At 39.3% G+C, this 17,585-nt stretch overlaps 1 protein-coding gene across 3 annotated transcripts; it reads right to left on the reverse strand.

Moving 5' to 3' along the window:
* Positions 1-5: 5 nt before the first annotated feature.
* LOC113028443 (testicular acid phosphatase homolog) lies at positions 6-7,522 on the reverse strand. Of its 3 annotated transcripts, XM_026178711.1 has the most exons (12): positions 7,242-7,522; positions 6,633-6,766; positions 5,486-5,581; positions 4,447-4,533; positions 3,339-3,485; positions 3,002-3,100; positions 2,003-2,098; positions 1,429-1,561; positions 1,113-1,195; positions 892-998; positions 446-627; positions 130-239 (listed from the first exon to the last, which is right to left on the reverse strand). In XM_026178711.1, exons 2-12 carry the CDS (start codon positions 6,720-6,722, stop codon positions 130-132), a joined length of 1,230 nt encoding a protein of 409 aa, XP_026034496.1. In that variant the 5' UTR covers positions 6,723-6,766; positions 7,242-7,522. The 3 variants fall into 3 exon arrangements, with proteins under 3 accessions (XP_026034494.1, XP_026034496.1, XP_026034495.1); XM_026178709.1 differs by lacking the exon at positions 7,242-7,522 and having other exon boundaries at positions 6-239; positions 892-1,195; positions 6,633-6,722; XM_026178710.1 differs by having other exon boundaries at positions 172-627; positions 892-1,195.
* Positions 7,523-17,585: the final 10,063 nt, after the last annotated feature.

Genomic DNA, 17,585 nt, shown 5'->3' on the forward strand with positions numbered 1-17,585 from the left:
GTATTCTTTATGAAGGCTCAAATCTGCTCAAGCACACAATAACTATCACGATCATATTACAGTGAACATTAGTTGGGAAGCATTTTTATATTTATATATTTCATGGTACAAGTGTGTCAATCATCTCTGCTACACTTCCCTGGAGTACTGTCCTCTCCGCCTGAGGATTATCACCCCTATACTGAATAACAGCGCCACCGCCAGGAGTCCCACAGCCACTGCAAGAGCTGTTATGGTACCTGTGGGAGACAACAACTGTTTAGCTATAGATGGCAAATATCCAAAAGCCTTGATATGTTTAAATGAGGCAGTGTGTTCTGAATAATCCCAGACAATCCCCCCCTCCAAAAAAACCCCCCCAATAATAATAAACATGTTGCAGAGAAACCTGGTGGCAACACCAAATACAGACATAGACACAGATTATAAACTTTATCTTATTCACCTGTGCTTGACCATTTTGTCTTAAACCCACACTCGGCCTGCCAGTCATCTGCCAGTACGTCCTTCACCAGCTCATTAAACAAGGATAAAGGACAAGGGCTCAACCCGTTACATTCTGGCACAGGGTTGGGGTAGGGGTTGTTCCGAGAGTCATTGTGGTAGTGCAGCTCCACAGAATAGGATCTGGGTAATTATTAGGACGAATCCAATGAGAGGACACACATCTGTAAGTGTTATGCAAATGTATTTGTATTATGTGATGCTTTCACAACTGCAGCCCTGGGCGGCTGCCAAATTTCCTCAGATCGCAAAGGAAAGGTATTTGCTCGGTGCATCCAAACAGAAAACCGCGATACCTCAAAATGTGGTGGGCATCTGACCTACATAGTGTGCTTGAATATGCAAAAGAGAATAGTGCAGGAAATAAAACTGGAAGGAAGTCATTACCCATCATGCTCCTGGTAGAACTCAAAGAGTTGACAGGCAGCGTAAGGAGGAAGAAGCCCGTTATACACGTCCAGAGCTGCCTGGAGGGTGATGAGTGTAGAGTCATGCTGGAACGAGGAACAAGCACCAAAGCAATAAGAAGGCGAGGAGATACAGTACATCAAGCAGCAGTTTACACAGCAGATTATAAATGTGTGCTCGTACACAAGCAATGCACTTACAGCTGAGTACATAATGAATTTGAGAGTGCTCCCTTGCTCTACAGCCTTAGAGAAATTCCTCAGGATGGCATTCAGCAGGACCCCTGGAGAATTACCACAATGTCAACAGTGCAAATTAATTTTTCTCACATACCAAGACAATCCTTTTGACCTTATTGAGCATCCTGTCTTGGCCCTGTAATCATCTTTGTCCCATTAGCTCATATGTGCTAATAAACAAAGCTTCAGCCAGCAGTCACATGAGATAAACAGAGCTTCTTCTTTTTTTTTTCCTCTTGAGTGCTCTAAATTAATTGCCTCTAATGTGAATTCCCACCTCCCGAGAGCCTGGCCTTCTCTTTTCGCTTGTGACTGAGGATGCTGTACATGACCTCAAAGGAAGCTATTCTCTTCAGGGTGTCCAAGACCTCTTGGGTGGCCCAGCGTGGCAGAGTCAAGTTATGAATCCTCTGCAAAAGAGAAGAATGTTCATTACGGCACTGCCTTACGCTAATAATCACATTATACAACATGGCAGCAAACGAGGTTTAAATGGCCGTACTTTATAGTTTCTATTATCCCGTCTATTTTTAGCACCAGTCTGAAGATAACAGATGCTCATTTTGCAAGTTTGAATGAACATATTCAACCTGGCCTAGAATCCACCCATCTCATTATGCTTTAATTATCATTTCAATATGTTGCCCCATTCGTCTTTTACTGTATGTATAAAGTGATTTCCCCGCACTCCTACCCTCGCTCTATTTCTCTGGAGATACTTTGACGAAAGCACATTATTGTTCCTTTTTTGTGTTTTTCTCTGTCACTTCTCTGCATCTGGGTTTTGTAGCAGCTTGTAATGTGCATAATACAGGTAGCAGAAATATTTGTGGGCTTGCTTTAAAGTATACCTCACAGTTAAGAGTGTCGTGGACCCTCCATATTTTTTTACCAACCAGCTTGGACACGGGGTAGCCAGTGTGGTTAGAGAGAGCCTCCACAAAGTACTGCACAGGGAAGAAAAGAATAAGGACATCAGTTTAAACTCTTTAAATAATAAGGCTCAAGGGAACACAACAGTTTAATTACCATTTTTATGAGTAACATTCCATTTATTTATGGATATTTGTCCAGGCACACTGATTAGATATCTATTTTAGGGGTTTATAATCAAAAATTGCATAAATTAGCATTAGTAGTTCATTAATGTGGCGATGACTGTAAGTTTAACCTTTGGTCAGATAACACGGTGATACGTGGCACCAGTTTGGTTCGTGTATATACCTTGCAGGTACGCTGCCTCCAGCAGAGGGTGTTAAAATTCAATGCAGGATGCCCTGGCCTGATCTCAGCTATCACCCTAATAGGCCGCATGTGGGACTCCATTTAATTAAAACCATTTTATTGTAATTCTTAATCTAATTCAATCTAACCGTTAATTAGTGTCTCTGAGAATGTGAGAGAAATTGCACTGTGCAGCTTTTCGTAGGCACTGGAGTCACCGTGCCTGAGAAAATCACTGAGAGGACATGATGTCTTCAGCATAACAAACACGTCTACTAGAGGTGCTGATTACGTTGACATCAACAACTGTGAAGTATATACTTACTGAAATAGGCATTTCAGCATGTGAGTTAATTTACAAATTAGGGCCGGGATAAGCAGACCAGGAGAGGCTGAGGTAAGGACACGATTTTGTTTGCAGCAATTTTGATTGTGTAAGCCTGATGATATTAAACGACGGGGTTACAAACAAGTTTTCACTGGTTAGCAGGCACATGACTCACGGAAAAGATATGCTGAACACAAACTGGGCTGTGAGCATTCACGTCACTGAACAGATGCTGATGGGCTACAGAACAGTGTATTTAGAGGTCTGTCTGGCTGTGTGGAGACGGCCTTTGTCTTACCTGGTGAGCTTTAAGGAACTTCTGGTAGGGATGACTCTCGAAGGTCTCCGTCATCATAGCGCTGAACCTTGGACAGTCTTTACCTGGAGACCTCAGCAACTTTAAAACAGCAGTTAAACATCAGTGGAAATAATGAACGTTAACTCGAGGTACTTCTTGTGGGCACAAATGTATGCTCATTTCACACTTTAACACTGTGGGGAATCACAGCTGGGATGCACACAGATGGCCGCATGGAGCTACAGAGAAAAGCCCAAAATAATTTATACAATATTGTAATCAGCTTTGCGTGGCTGCTGCTGTGAAAAGAAAATATTTATGTGGCTCAGCAGCCCACCTTGTCGAGGGCTCTGGGGATGGTGTGCACTGGAATAGGCCGCCACAGTAACTGGGGCATGATGGGTCTGGTTTGGGGGAACATCCCAGCAAGGCAAGCCTGGGCACTCATCAGAGTGCGGTCGTAGTCAGTACTCCGCACATATATCTGTTGTAATCACAGAGAGTACATGGCATTAAAAAGCATTCATATGCTGGTACTGGAGTGGTTTCACTGATCCGACTATGTGCTGTGTTCTGGGGTAAATGAGGCTTACGTTTCTTTTCTACATTTAGAAATCTCATTAAAGTTTTTGCCTTTATTTTTGCAAGCAGTACTCATCCCAAGTCAACTGAGGTACTTCCTTAACCCAAATAGTCATAGAAGAGTCAAATGAATGAGAAGGAAAGGGGAGGGGGGGACAATCTGTCTTGCTGTGATCTCTTCTGACATCAGTCTTCCCTCTTCTATAGCTCTCTGTCACTCTCTATCAGGTTTTTACACATCATAAATCAAGCAGATAAGGTTGGATGTTCTTGTGATACCAGGAGTGCTTCTGTTTTGCCCCCCTTTTGTGAACGTAAAACAGACATGGCAACACGCGAAAAGGTATGGCACAAGTTCACTGAGATTTAGGCAAGAGATTGTCAGTGATAAGTTCTGAGAACAGCTGTCATTAGTTGTGGTAATTGTGTTTTGTTTAAGAGAGAAAGACGAGCACTTAAAGCAAGAGAAAAAGGAAGGTAACGAGTATGACAAAGCAGAGGCAAAAAAGAAATTACAAATCTCTTATAATGTCAGTGTGTTTAGGATCCAGCACACAGAAGCTGCATATTTGCTGACAGCTGTACTTTACATGAAGCCCACGGGCTACATTACCCTCCCATGTTTAGCACACTGCACGGTCATGACAGTGAGTTCACCAAAATGAGTCAGGCTCATTAACTTATTGTATGTTTTTACAGAAGTGACAGATGGTGACTGCTCGTACGCGCACTTGATTTTACAGGGCACGCATGACAAGAGGCTTAGGAAGCTCACAACAGAGTTCACCTAAACAAAGATGGGGAAGGAAACAGCAATTAACACGCAGATACGCATATGTGTTTGCATACACAGATACACCTACCTCTTTGCTGTTATAGTCTTCACTGAGGAAATTTCCGTAACGCCTCCTTAGAAACCGGCCGAGTTCAAACTGCTGTTTCATGCCCAGCTGGAAGGAAAATTGCCAGCATTTTACATTTTTAGCAGAATTTGACCTTTTGACTGAAAACGCTGCAGATTTATGGTCCTAATCAACCTTTTTACATAGATAAGCAACTTTTACCCTGTTACCAGTGTTTCTCAAAGACAAAATAATGAGTTTATACACTGTAAAGCAGCTAATTGCCCGACAACAGAGCAAAGTCACAGGAGGAAGGAATTTAATTAAAGCCCGAAGTCTGTTAAAAGTGTATTTTATAGTGAAAGATTTTAAGTAAATGAATTCAGCAGTTTTTGAAGTACAGTGATGCATTCATTGTGTTAAGCCTGTGATCCTCCTGTTTATGAATTTCTTGTCAAATTATAAGCATAAAGTCTCTATTATTATTTTTCTTTTGTTTGACTTTTTCACCTATATTTTAGTGAACTGTGTGTCACCCCAGTTCAAGTATGGTGGCCTTAAAGCGCAAAACAAAATAACATTAAAGAGAAAACTAGAAACATTTAGAAAGGACATACTTTGTAAACTACTGAAATGTAATTTTCTGTTTTGTTATTAATTTTAAATGTCAGTGGTTTTTTTGGGTTTTTTGGGGGTTTTTTTTAAAAAGGGTTTATGTAATATTCTTGTGTTCTGTTGTGTAACTTAATTTTTTTTCCTCTTGGTGTTATTTTCTAATTTGTTTGTTAAGATAAATAACAGCTTTGACTGTTTTGTTGTTTGTTTCTTGCTATGCTGTTATTATGTATTTTGTTTTATTCTTCTCTTTTCTAAAATGCTGTATTGCAATTTCTACAATTTTTGTTTCTTCTGCACTGTAGGGCCTCCGTACGACAGCCCAAATGATTTTGTGTAAAACAAGAGCTAGAGTAAAACTATTAGACAATTCAGTTTGTACAACCAAAATCTCTTCACGTGTTTTGTTAACAACAAACCAAAATGTCAATGACAAATCAAGTACCTCAGTCAACTGTCCGAAACCCTGAGCCCACACTTCCTCCCCATATGGATCCCTGGGATATGACTCAATAGGTGATCGATCTCCGTGCCGGAACACCTGAGCAGCAAAACAGATATTGTCACATGATGCCATGCTGCTGTGTTAGCATTACACTGCACACTTAAACAAGATTATCACCCTGAGACAGAGGTAATAAATAGAGATCTGTGACTGTGGACAGCGTGGGCAGGATTTGAGGCACAAGTGTCATTCTGATGATGTCATCAAGGCACAATCGTTAGAACTGTTGCATTAGTGTTATTACCTGACAGCTCACTTTCTGAGCCGTGACATAACAGAAAGGTTGAATTAACGGGATTGTGCACACATCTGATTCACTCTTGTTGATCCCACAGTAATTTTACAAACCACTCGAGTGAAACACATCATAAAAATAACACAATAACACAAGCACAAGTCAGCAAAGATCCAAAGGCTTTTGAATATAATTGCTGCACAACAACATGAGATTTTTTTTATGTATGTAAAGTAATTAAATCAATAACTAAAAATAATAGTTTTCAAAAAAAAAACAACCCAAAGATTTGTGAATCTAAACTCAATGAAATTCAGTGGAGCTGTATACGAGGTTGCTGAAGACTAGCAGGAATTTAGTGGATTTAGCTGATAACACACTTTTACTGTCAAGCAGTTGGTTAAGCCGTAATAGTTATGTAGCAGATATATAATTTTATTGTATGCTGTCCCAAGGTAAGTGGTTAAAGCACTTAAGCAACATACACATACAAGTTTTTTTTAAAGGATACAAAAAAATAAAAAATATGAAACGCCAAATCATAAGAATAGTGTGATTTCTTTTTCTTAAATCATTCAGTTGGGTAATAAGGTGTTATGTAAAGAGGTTTATGTATAAAGCTGCAGTGTGTGGGAGAGATATGCTAGACACTGTTGGAGTTTAGGCTCAAAGTAATCCTTTGTTACACAAAAAAGTGCAAAAACAATAATACTGATCGGGCAGGAAAACTACAATGCAATCAGTAACCATGCACAGCAAAGTGTCTTCCAGATTATATAATAATCACAGGATTCAACAAAGAAATGCTGTCAAACATCTTGTGGGGGGGAGGCGACAAATGGGGGAACTTACAGCTACAACAAACTTCAGCACCCGGCATTCAGTCAAACAGATGCAGCACAGAAGGAACAAACAGCCCAAACTCTTCTGCAACTTCTGCATCTTTTCAGCTAGTCGAGCGTCACCTGCTTTACAAAATTCTTTCACTGAAAGACGAAAAGTATCAAGAAAGTTAATCTATAAAATCACAATTTCCCATTAAATAAGGGAACAAAAAGAAACAGAAACAGTGCAGTGATGGAGATAAAGTGGGCTGTGTGTACCAGTCATGATCTTAGGATATGGTTTATATTATTATTATAATATTTTACTCGAAGTACATGTTGACTATGATAAGAGGAATCAACTAAGCATGTAACATAATCATTGAAATATATATTTTTTTTTAATTTGGGTTACTTTGTTCTTAAAAGTTGAAGTCACTTTCAGTAAATTTCCATAATCTTTTAACAAGCTGAGCCACTGATCTGTTGATAATAGTGTTCTTTCTTTCCAGTTAAGAGAAATTATTATTATGTTGTGATTCAAACATTAATTAAAACCTTAAAGCGCAATATGCAGCGTGCGCATGCATGCAACAAAATGCTTTTTTTTTTAATATAAATGAAGATTTGCACTTACCTCAGCTGCTTGTTCACATATTTTGGTGTTGTAGTACAAATGATTCGCAGACATATAGATATATATATGTGTGTGTGTGTGTTTGTGTGGGTGGGTGTGTCAAATCCTCACTCACACCCAGGCTGACACTAAGTGCATGTTTCAGTAAATTTAGGCAGTGCTTTTATAGCCTCCCTACCTGGCCTTGCGTGGGTGTCGCTCTCTCTCTCTCTCTCTCCCTCTTTGTCTTTCTCTCCACCTCTCCTCTGGGATTATTGGTCCCAGTCTATCTCCATTGTCAACTGGAGTCCAAGTCACTGTCTCCTTCTATTCCCCGCTGCGCACATGACATGACAGCCCGCCACGGCAGGCATTTTTGTGTCAGCTTCTGATCTTATGAAAACGTGTGACCCTTGTGTGGATAATTTCACTTTAAAAGCACCCCCACATTTAGATGCTTTACAATAGCACCATGACAAAGTGTAGATGCACCCACCTGGCTTCTAAAATTGTACTCCTGCATGCGTAAACACACATGTCCTCACTTAAGCACTGGCCCAGAGCCACAAACACTCATTATAACTTGCTATGTCATCCACTGTTGGTTTTGCCCTAAAATTACAGGGCCTGGAGTGTTTTCCCTTACATGGCACACATGTAAGTATCTGTTAGTATCAAAGTAGCTTTATGAGATACAATGGGATTAGTAAGTGTAAAGATTTAGAGCTATGCAGCGTTGCCATCGTGTTTGATAAGTGTAAGATAGCATCTTTTGTAACAAGCAATTTAAAGTATTCACTGAGGTGGCGTGTCAGAGTAACATTTTAGATACTAAATTAGGTTTTATAGATAATGATCTGCAAAGAAAAAAAGAGCATAACTGGCAGCTTGTATACTGAGCGAGAATCCCGCGTACTTTGTTAAAACAACAACAAGATTAAATGTGTCCAGTTCTGCTTTTAGTTTGGTGATAATTTATATCTTTATTCTTCTGTTTGTATAGTTCACTAAAGTGTTTTCTAAAGGCTTGTAGATTTTATCACAATGCCACTTCAGTTGTTTATGTATGCAATGCTAATTATGTGTACTTTATGCAAAGACTAAAATGCTGTTAGTTTTTGTCCTTTTAATGCAGACTGGGATTTATTTTCAAGAAGACAAAAAAATCAGGTATTATTATTTCTTTGCCTTATAGTAATTTTTACAGTGTCACACAGTATTAACAGAAACACACTGGATTTAAAGTATTTTTAGTTGCCACAGTTTAGCTTGTAACCTTAGTGTAATTGGTTTTGCCCTCATGTTTCGCGTATTTTACTTTTTTTCTCTGCTTTCCATGTTTCGCCTCTCTTTGTCTTCTTGTTTCTCTGCGACTTTATTCTTTTTTGTTTTTTCTTAATTTAAAGGTTAGTCCTTCACATGCTTCTGTGCTATTACTTCCTCTCTTTGTTCTCTTCACACCCACTTTAGCGTCTGATTCAGTTCACCTGAGCCTTATTAACATTCTCCCTAGTGTGTAATCTGCGTGTTTTCTGTCAATCTTTTCCATATCATCATGTGATCTACCTGTTTATTCCTGGTTATTTTGCTTTCCTGGTTTCCTTGCTCCCTTTCTGGAAACTCTGCGAGACACTTGAGAGTTCTGCATGTTCCTGCAGAGCCTTTTGTTCTGTATTTTTCTCTAAGTCATTAAAGAACATTTTATTTGACTGCCTGCTTGTTGGTCCTTTTTAATGTTCTGCATGGGGACCATTAAAGAACTTTACCTTAAAGAACTTGTGATAAAGTCCATTGTAGCAACTATAATGCCAGCTTTTAAAACGTATATGTGCACTGACGTTCAGCATATGTCGGAACTAATTTAAAACTCTGATACTGTGCAGTGGTCTGTGTGTACATCTGTTTAACCCCTTCAATTCCACACCTCAGCACTACACAGTAATCCTCTCACTGATACACAAACACAGACACACACGCATGGGGGCAACATGTGTGTGATACAGACTTTGGTACAAGTTGGCTTTGAAAAGCACCCCTTTAAAAATGGGTCAGCGAGTCCACCTGCACTCATCTCACAGTAACATATACATATATTTGCATATCCATTTAGGTTTTTTAGTGGAGGATAATAAATGCTTTTTACAATATGGGGCCAAAAGAAACTCATATATAATGTAAAATCACATCACCACATTTGCATATTTGTTTGAAAAATGCTAAAATTCACACACTGGTTCATTGAAGGGTCGCAAAACATGCATGTACACGCACACACTCTCTCCCTCTGTTGCTCTCATAAACATAAAGCACCAACACATACACACAGGCAGACATCTCTCACTCGATCAGTTTCCCTCCCCCGAGTGGCTATAGTGTGGTTTTTCCCTTTTTTTTCTTCTTTTCTTTCGTTTTTTTTGTCTTTGCTGAAATAATTGCAGCGATTTTCAAGACCGTCGCCATGGCAACGCAGAGGCTGATGCGTGTTGACAGAATCTGTTGCAGGGCGACCGAGAGACTGAAAATGGGAGATAAGAGGTGGGAGGAGATGTGATGAGTGGCGTGTATGCGTGCGCATGCATGTGTGTGTGTGTGTGTGTGTGTGTGTGTGTGTGTGTGTGTGTGTGTGTGCGTGTGTACGCACTTGTGTGTGTGGAGCTGATGATGGTGTTGGCGGTATTAGTGCTTCAGTCCATATGATGAATGGAGACGAGCAGTATGGGACATCTAGAACGAGCCTCAAGATCAGGAGTGAACAGTTATGAGTGTATGAGAGAAGAGCTGGTGGTGGGGGTTGGGGGGAGGAAGGGGGTGCTATTTTAGTCTGGGCGTTGTCATGGAAACTGCAGCCTCACTACAAATGGAGACATCCAGAACACATGGATCGTCAAACAAATGGCGTGCGTAAGGCTCAGCGTGAAGCTACGCCATGGCTGTGCGACACTATGCCATCTGAGTCGAACCCACCCCCACCCACACAGACACTCACACCCCTCTGCAGCCTGATAACAGTGGCATCTTCTTCATCGCATAGACTGAATATCAATGGGAGGGTGGTGGTAGTGTGTGTGGTGTGTGTGTGGTGTGTGTGTGTGTGTGTGTGTGTGTGGGGGGGGGGGGGGGGGGGGGGGGGTTGCTTTTAGGGGCCAGAGGAGATGGACAAACGGTTGGAGTCACTAAGTGAGTCAGGAGTCTCAGTGACAGGCAATGGTGTCCATTCAGTGAGTCGCAGCCCCTCTCTGTCTGTCTTTTAATTAACAGTCTTCCCTCCACTCCTCTGCTCTTGTCTCTTCTTCTGTCTGCCGCTTAACTCTCCGTCTCTCTCCCATCCTCTTCCTCTTCGCCTCTATCTCCCCCCTACCCCTCCTCCATCCCCCTCTCTGAAGGACGGAGGTATTCCCACATTTCTCCGTTGCTATAGCAACACTGCAGCGAGAACAGGAAAGAGAGGACGCAGAGGCAGGCAGAGACGAGGGTGGGGGTGGTGGTACTGGGAGGGTGGAGACACGGTCAGGAGTTGGGGTAGAGAGGATGAGAAGGAGGGGTGTGGAAGCGGCCTAAGATGAGGGGATGTGTGAACAATGCTAATGCTAATGGTAGCAGCAGCAGCAGCAGTAGAGCAGCCAAGTGATGGTGAATTCCCCTCTCGTCATGCTGGGTGCAGACTCACATGCCACAGTCTCATTTGCATAAATGTCACTGAGAATCTATTTTCTCTGTATGTTTCTTATGATCACTGATGCTGTGCACAAAGTGATACTGAAGACTGTGTCCGCTTGGCCATTTGTTTTTTTTCTATAGAAGTCGCCTCTAGTTTCAATCATTTCTCAGGCATTGTTAAGAAGAAAAAGGAAACAGACTAGCCTACCTGGTGTATATAGCTGGCAATGTGCTACATGCTTATTTCACTGTGATTCAATCAGCATAAACTGGTGCAGGTCAAATGACCCATTAGACAAAGATGTATCTGTGTAGATCACGCACAGAAGCCATGTGAAGACCACAGCTATTTCATATCGATGTCATCATCCCCTTCAATCAGAACAGAACACAATCTCATTATCTCTTCATATATATCGTAAGCCAACAGAACAAAGCAGTGTTGCATCAATTTCCCAATATGTAAAGATGTGAAGCAAGCAAAGCTCATGTGGCCTGCAAACAAGCGCCCACATCCTTCCCTTTCCTCTATAAAATTTTGACTGCTTGTGCAAAACTCAGTAGATCAGCCCTGAGTGAAACAAATATATCATATCAAATATGTATCATGTAACCCACAAACATGTATGACTGCTTAGACTGTTAGGTACCTGGAGTACTCTGCTGCATGTCAACAACCTGGCTGTCTACTCAGTCAGTAACTCTTCTTGTCAATATTCTTAACCCCCTCAGGACAAAAACTTCCATCTTTAGGAAAAACAGAGAATAAGCAAAATGGGCATCTAAAATCTGGAGAGGTAAGTGTATTCTATTCTCCATGAATCATCTTTTTAAATACCAAGAAAAATCTCATGTTTTTGATACAAATAAAAAGACAATCCACCTTTTCTTAGGAACTCTTTTCATGCACAAACACATTTTCCTCTGAATATATATCAAGTTTAGAAAACACTTTGCTAATATCAGATAGAAAAATGCAACAATGTAACAATTTTGCTTACATCATTTATCTTGGAGTCAGAGTGAATCTCTTTAGGCATTTTAGAAAATAATAAAAAAAACTGGACAAGCAACTGGTCAGTTTCAAAAATATCTTCAATACAAATTAAATAAAAAAAAAACAATTTCTGACAAATTAATTTACAAGGAAATTAATATTTATATTATATATTACTATATAAATAATGTATTATATTCATTACTTATATTCACCACCCACTAACTCTCACAAAAGTCAGTATATCTTTCATTAGAGAAATTACAGTCTTGTACATTTTGATCACCGTATCATATTTTTGGTACACATGGAAGTATCTGTTTATATCTGTGGGCATCGATGATATCAATTTTGCCTGTCTATGGAGAAATGTTCTGCTATTAAATTATTGTTTTCATTTTACTATTTGTGTAATCAAACTTCAAATCATAACCCCCTTTTCTGAAAAAATGGGGCTGATGACCAGTTTAAAGGGTTTTCCACACATTCTGACTAAACAAAAGCTAACCCATCGAAAGGAATCCTTAAAATTGCCAGGCCCACAGTTGGTACTACTGCAAGAAATGCACCAAACTAGAACAGGGGTATGGTATACTACAATGTTCAACACAACTGGCTTGACAATGACCCACACCTCAGTTGGCAATAGTGGTGGCAGTAGTTTTCATCTTTCTCTCTTAGTTCAGGCTTTCTGCTTCAGGCCTCACATAAAAAGGGGGCATTTCACAGGTCACATGATTCTTCATGCACACAAAATGATGCCTATGAGTGTCACCTAATTATGATAACATGTTGATTAAAATCTATAAAGAACATAAAAAGTAACTGCAAAAATGTGACACTCTTACAAAAAAGACAAGGTTAACTCTGCAGAAAATTATGACATGCGGATTTAGTTCACACAGTGGTAAAATAAAAAATTTTAAGTTAATTATTTTATCACTGAGTGCGCTCTCAGTGCTACTGTTTATGTCCAAGGCGACCGCAGCAAATTAGAGTTCTGAAACTTTAAAATGGATCCGTTTAGTCATTAAAAGTTACTGTCCCACAGCCTAATAAAGACGACATTGAAATCACTTTAGTTTGTTAGCAGATCAAAGTGAAATTAATCTTAATTTGACTGAATGGATTTAAATGTGTGTCCTGTTTCCTAGCAGCTTCCAGCAGTGTAAAACAGATTAAGCAGCAGATTAGAATCAAGAATAAAAACATTTAGACATTTTATGAATAACAAAATGAATACATGCACATTCTAGTAGCAATGCAATTGAAAAAATTCTTTAAACAAAAGAATCTTTGAAAAGGTGATCATTCGAACAGAAACTCACAATATAAACTGAGGTTGTGTATTCAGTATAATTGATCACAGTGATTTATCCAGGTAAAAAGAGAGCCGCTTTCATAACACAGAGAATTCTGACTTTAAACTCGACAAAGGTTCCTAATCTACTGGTTCTTAAGGCAGCTCCCTAACACGAGAAGAAATTTTTGAGCACAAATCTGAGAAAACTGTGTTGTTTGTTGTTCTTCTACAAGCTTAGCCCACACTTTGCTGGAATGACTATGGATAAGCAGACTTGGTCACATGTGTGCTGCTGCACTGTTGTATTGTTGGGCATTTATTATAATTTCTTCCACTGTTTGGGAGATCAAATTCTCAGGTCACTTTGTTGCTTAACATTAAGATGGATCTGTTTTGACTGTGCTTGTCAGTTGGGCTTTCTGTCTAGTGTTTGCATTTTCTCCCTCAGCTTGCTTAGATGTTATGTCTTCTTTTATAACTCCAAAGTTACATGTTGTAGGTGATTCAGTGTTGCTAAATTGGCAGTATAGTATTAGTGTAAGCAAGGCAAGGTACAAGGTGTTATCTCAGAGATGACAACCTGTCCAGACATGTCCATTGTCACCTGGGTTGTCACAGTTAACATAATAATTAGGCTATAATTATTAGATAATATACCGTATTTTATGCTAAAAAATAAAACTAGGATTCAAGGACATAGTTACAAGTTTAGCTTTAAACTCAAACTTTAAAAAGGGAAGCAATTTACGGTAATTGTATACGTCATTTGCCACAAACACTGAATGTTTTTTAAGTGCATAATTGTGCATAACAATTATGTATAAAAATATTTAATGACAAATGAGTGTACATCAAGCATCAGCTGTGCTATTTCTTACTCTTGCTAACTAAGCTAGCTTTGTAGGGCTAACCACTGCTACAGTGTGTAATTTTTCCACTTTTGAAAAAAAAAAAGTATGAATTCAAAGATTTAGAAGTTATTCACCGAATTCATGAGCAGTGGAGTAGCAGGTGAGCTGATTTTACCTTTGGACAGGAGATTCAAAATACCATTCCCTGGCTCATGTCAAGTTGTTGTGCTAAGCTATCTGCTTGCTAGCTGTGGCTTCATATTTTGCTCCTTCACTGGCTTGAGTGCTAGAGCTGAATATCTGAATACCACTACAGCATCAAAGTAGGCTAAAAGTCTCTACATAATTCATAGTGCTATTAAATGCATAGAGTGCCACAACATTAACAAGGCAAAGTAGAGGCATTGCCCTATACCTGCAGTTACGGCAAATCAATATTCAAGTAAGTGTAATAATCTAATAACAACATTAGCTCCACTGCCTGAAAAATGTGTTAGTATGTGGGAGTGAATGCACTGGGGAACAATTTACTACAGATCTTCCTCCAGTAAATACATAGGATGTGTCAGTTTACGATGTATGCTGGAAAGAGAATATTAATAGGAAAGTAATTACTTTAAACCTCCTCACCCACCATATACCTTCCCTACAGTGTAACAAACACTGGTGAGGTTTCTTTGTGTTATATTGTGGTAGCACATAACATGATTATAAAGCAATATAACAAAGCCTGCTTTGTGTTTTTTCAAAGAGGCTATTTCAGATTGTCATTTGGATTCATCACCAAGAGATATTTTTGTCTCTGACCTAATACAGAAAATTAGACTCTAAAATGGTCTGATGTGTTATTAATAATAGTCAGATTTCCAAAGCACCTTTATATTATTTTTACATTTTGAACAGCCCTACCTTATATACATTATTTTATGCATAAACAGTCGTAAGAAATACTAATTTCAATAAAAGTATTTGCGCATGAGTAAAAACAACTTAGAACACAAGCAAACCAGACATAAGTTGCCATCAGCCTAATTCCCCACACACATAAAGCAGCGGCTCTATTTCCAAACCCATTTGGCAATATTCAGTGGAGAGAAAGATATACAGCTTTTTTTTCCGGGTGACAAGTCTTGTTGGTCAGGTTGAGTGTTTTATCCCCAGTAGAGGGAAAGAACTGTCTGGGGTTACAAGGGCTTCTGAGTGCTTGCAAGTTACACAAGATGGCTATACATGTCTAGCAAAAAGAGTCTCCCTATGGTATGTTTGTTTATCTTCTATGCCTGGATTAATAATTGAGTTATTTTGGGTGAAAAATGAAACTGTATCACCAAACAAAAAAGATCTGCTCAATGCCTCTTAATAATACTGAGGGGGTCTAAATATAGACCAAAATAAAAGCAAAGCACTGTATGTTCAGTACAGTATAAAAAAGCCCTCAAAGTACATCAGTAGTAAGCACATACTTTCATGTAACAGTCAAAAATGAATCTTTAAAGAGCAGACTTTAAATCAAAGGGCCACTGGTTTCCTTTTACCCGTCTTGCATAAACTATACCCAAGTGGGTCAGTGTCACATTTTTCTCATATAATTCCATACAGCTTTTCTCATGCTTCCTTAGCCAGAGTTAAGCCCGACAGTAGTTAGTGAATCTTCACATTACAATGAATAAATAGGTCATAGGTTGTACTTTTTCACACATTCATATCGAACACTTTACTCTTGTGTTTTACGCATGCATTTGTCCCTTCAACCTTTAAAGTGTGAAGAAATAAAAAGGCCTTTGCATTTCCATGGCTCCTCGATGCAGCCCACAGACTCTGACACCTCTGCTTCACAGTGGAGTTTATGTTGTGTCAGGTTCCCCACAGATTCTGCAGTCTGTCTGTGGGCCAGGGGAGCTGGGGGAATCCCTGGAGAAACACACAGCTGGGAGGTTATTGAATTTGAAGGGAGAAGGGAAGAGGAGAGGATAGTGCAGGCACAGTGGATTTATAGGAAATGACTGCTCTACAACTGTGCAAAGGAGATGTGATTGCACAGGGAGAATTTTGCAAACAGAAATCAGGTTTTCCTCTTTCCCTTTTAATAGAAAGCACAGTTTAAAATTACAAGTGGAGATTTTTGTTGATATATAAACCTCCTGTGGACTGTGGTTGTTTCTTGCTGCAAGGGATGAAACCGGTATTTTAAATTCCACCTTTGCTAATTTAAATGTACCCCTCTTGCATTACATTATATGCACGCCAAGATCACAGAATGCTAAAAATGTATTCGCTTTTGAGCATTTCTCTTTCATCTTCGGCACATTTTAATGCATTTTTTTCTGCAGCATACACACTCTTTTCTCGCTCTCACACCCCCCTCGCTCCATGTGAGTATTGCTCTTTTCAAACATGGCAGAAAAAGGACAAATTCAATTCAAGTCTTGCACATTCTCCGTACCATATGTTTGCTCGCTATTAATACAAGCTGACAAACAGGAAAAATGCTACAGAACAGATAATTATAATATGCTTCAAGATGTGTCATCTCATGGTGTTCTCATGGTGTTACAGAACATTTCTTTTGATGTCTTTACTGGCTTCAGAAATACTTCAATAGAGCCTAACCATATTATACTGAAGCTGTGTTGTCTATTGCTATTTTGGTGTGCAAGCCTTTAACATTATGTGTAAGACATCTCGTGGGGACTGAGGTCTCTGGAGACCGGAGTACAAGCCAAGGACAATTACATTCAAGAAAATGACTTTACATAGTGCCCCCAAAGATATTTCAGATACAATCTCCCCGATGTAAGGTCCAAACATTTTATCTAAACACATTCAGATTCATGGTTATGGCTTATAGCTGATGCAACACTTATTGCAATGCTTATTCCCTTGAACTTGTTTTATAATGCGGCTTGAACTTATGATACATCTTGCAGACAAGACTGTGATTGCGTATACAGTCTCACCTCATTTCACTTAGCTTAAGAACACTTTACAACACACAATCAACCCTTTCAGAAAAAGAAGTAGTGATAATGATGCAGAACAAGAAGAAGCCACAGTGTCAGGCGCATAGTTCTGTTCATGTTGGTGTCATAGCCACTGAGTCGTTTCACAGTTGCCTTGCATGGAAAATGTCTAATCGCCGGAAAGAAGTGATTGTTTGTTTGATTTCCCTTTTTAGCCTGTTTGTAAGTAAATTTATACTAGTAATAAAAATTGGCAGAGTGGGTAATTTATAATTACCCTAATATAACACAAAGCACCAGTTGATTTACTAACGTGGTTTCCACGCTATAGTGATTCCAGAGTTGTTAGTTTTTTTTGTTGAATTTGTTAGATTGTGATTGGCACACCAGCACCTCTTATTCAATTAGTACACCTTAATTATGGACTTAGTGGTATGACCTTTGTGTACCTTCTTTTTTCTGTATAGCTCAGTTAAAGCAAATGCAGCTAGTATGAAGTGTGTGTCAGTTGTACTTTGATGTAGGCCAACTCTAGACTGCAGGTGATGTTGTGGAGCACTTTGTGTTAAATGTTTGTTCTTTAATTGCAATGTTGCT

Source organism: Astatotilapia calliptera, chromosome 8 (assembly GCF_900246225.1).
Source record: "Astatotilapia calliptera chromosome 8, fAstCal1.2, whole genome shotgun sequence".
Taxonomy (NCBI): Eukaryota; Metazoa; Chordata; class Actinopteri; order Cichliformes; family Cichlidae; genus Astatotilapia; species Astatotilapia calliptera.

Bases quoted from the DNA above. Each gene is read 5' to 3' on its own strand.
- LOC113028443 (XM_026178709.1), bottom strand. From the start codon at position 6,722: ATGCAGAAGTTGCAGAAGAGTTTGGGCTGTTTGTTCCTTCTGTGCTGC. The intron at 5,582-6,632 runs GTAAGTTCCCCC...TTTGCTGCTCAG, and splicing joins TGCTGAAGTTTGTTGTAGCT to GTGTTCCGGCACGGAGATCG. The intron at 2,099-3,001 runs GTAAGACAAAGG...TTCCCTGTGCAG, and splicing joins AGTTCCTTAAAGCTCACCAG to TACTTTGTGGAGGCTCTCTC.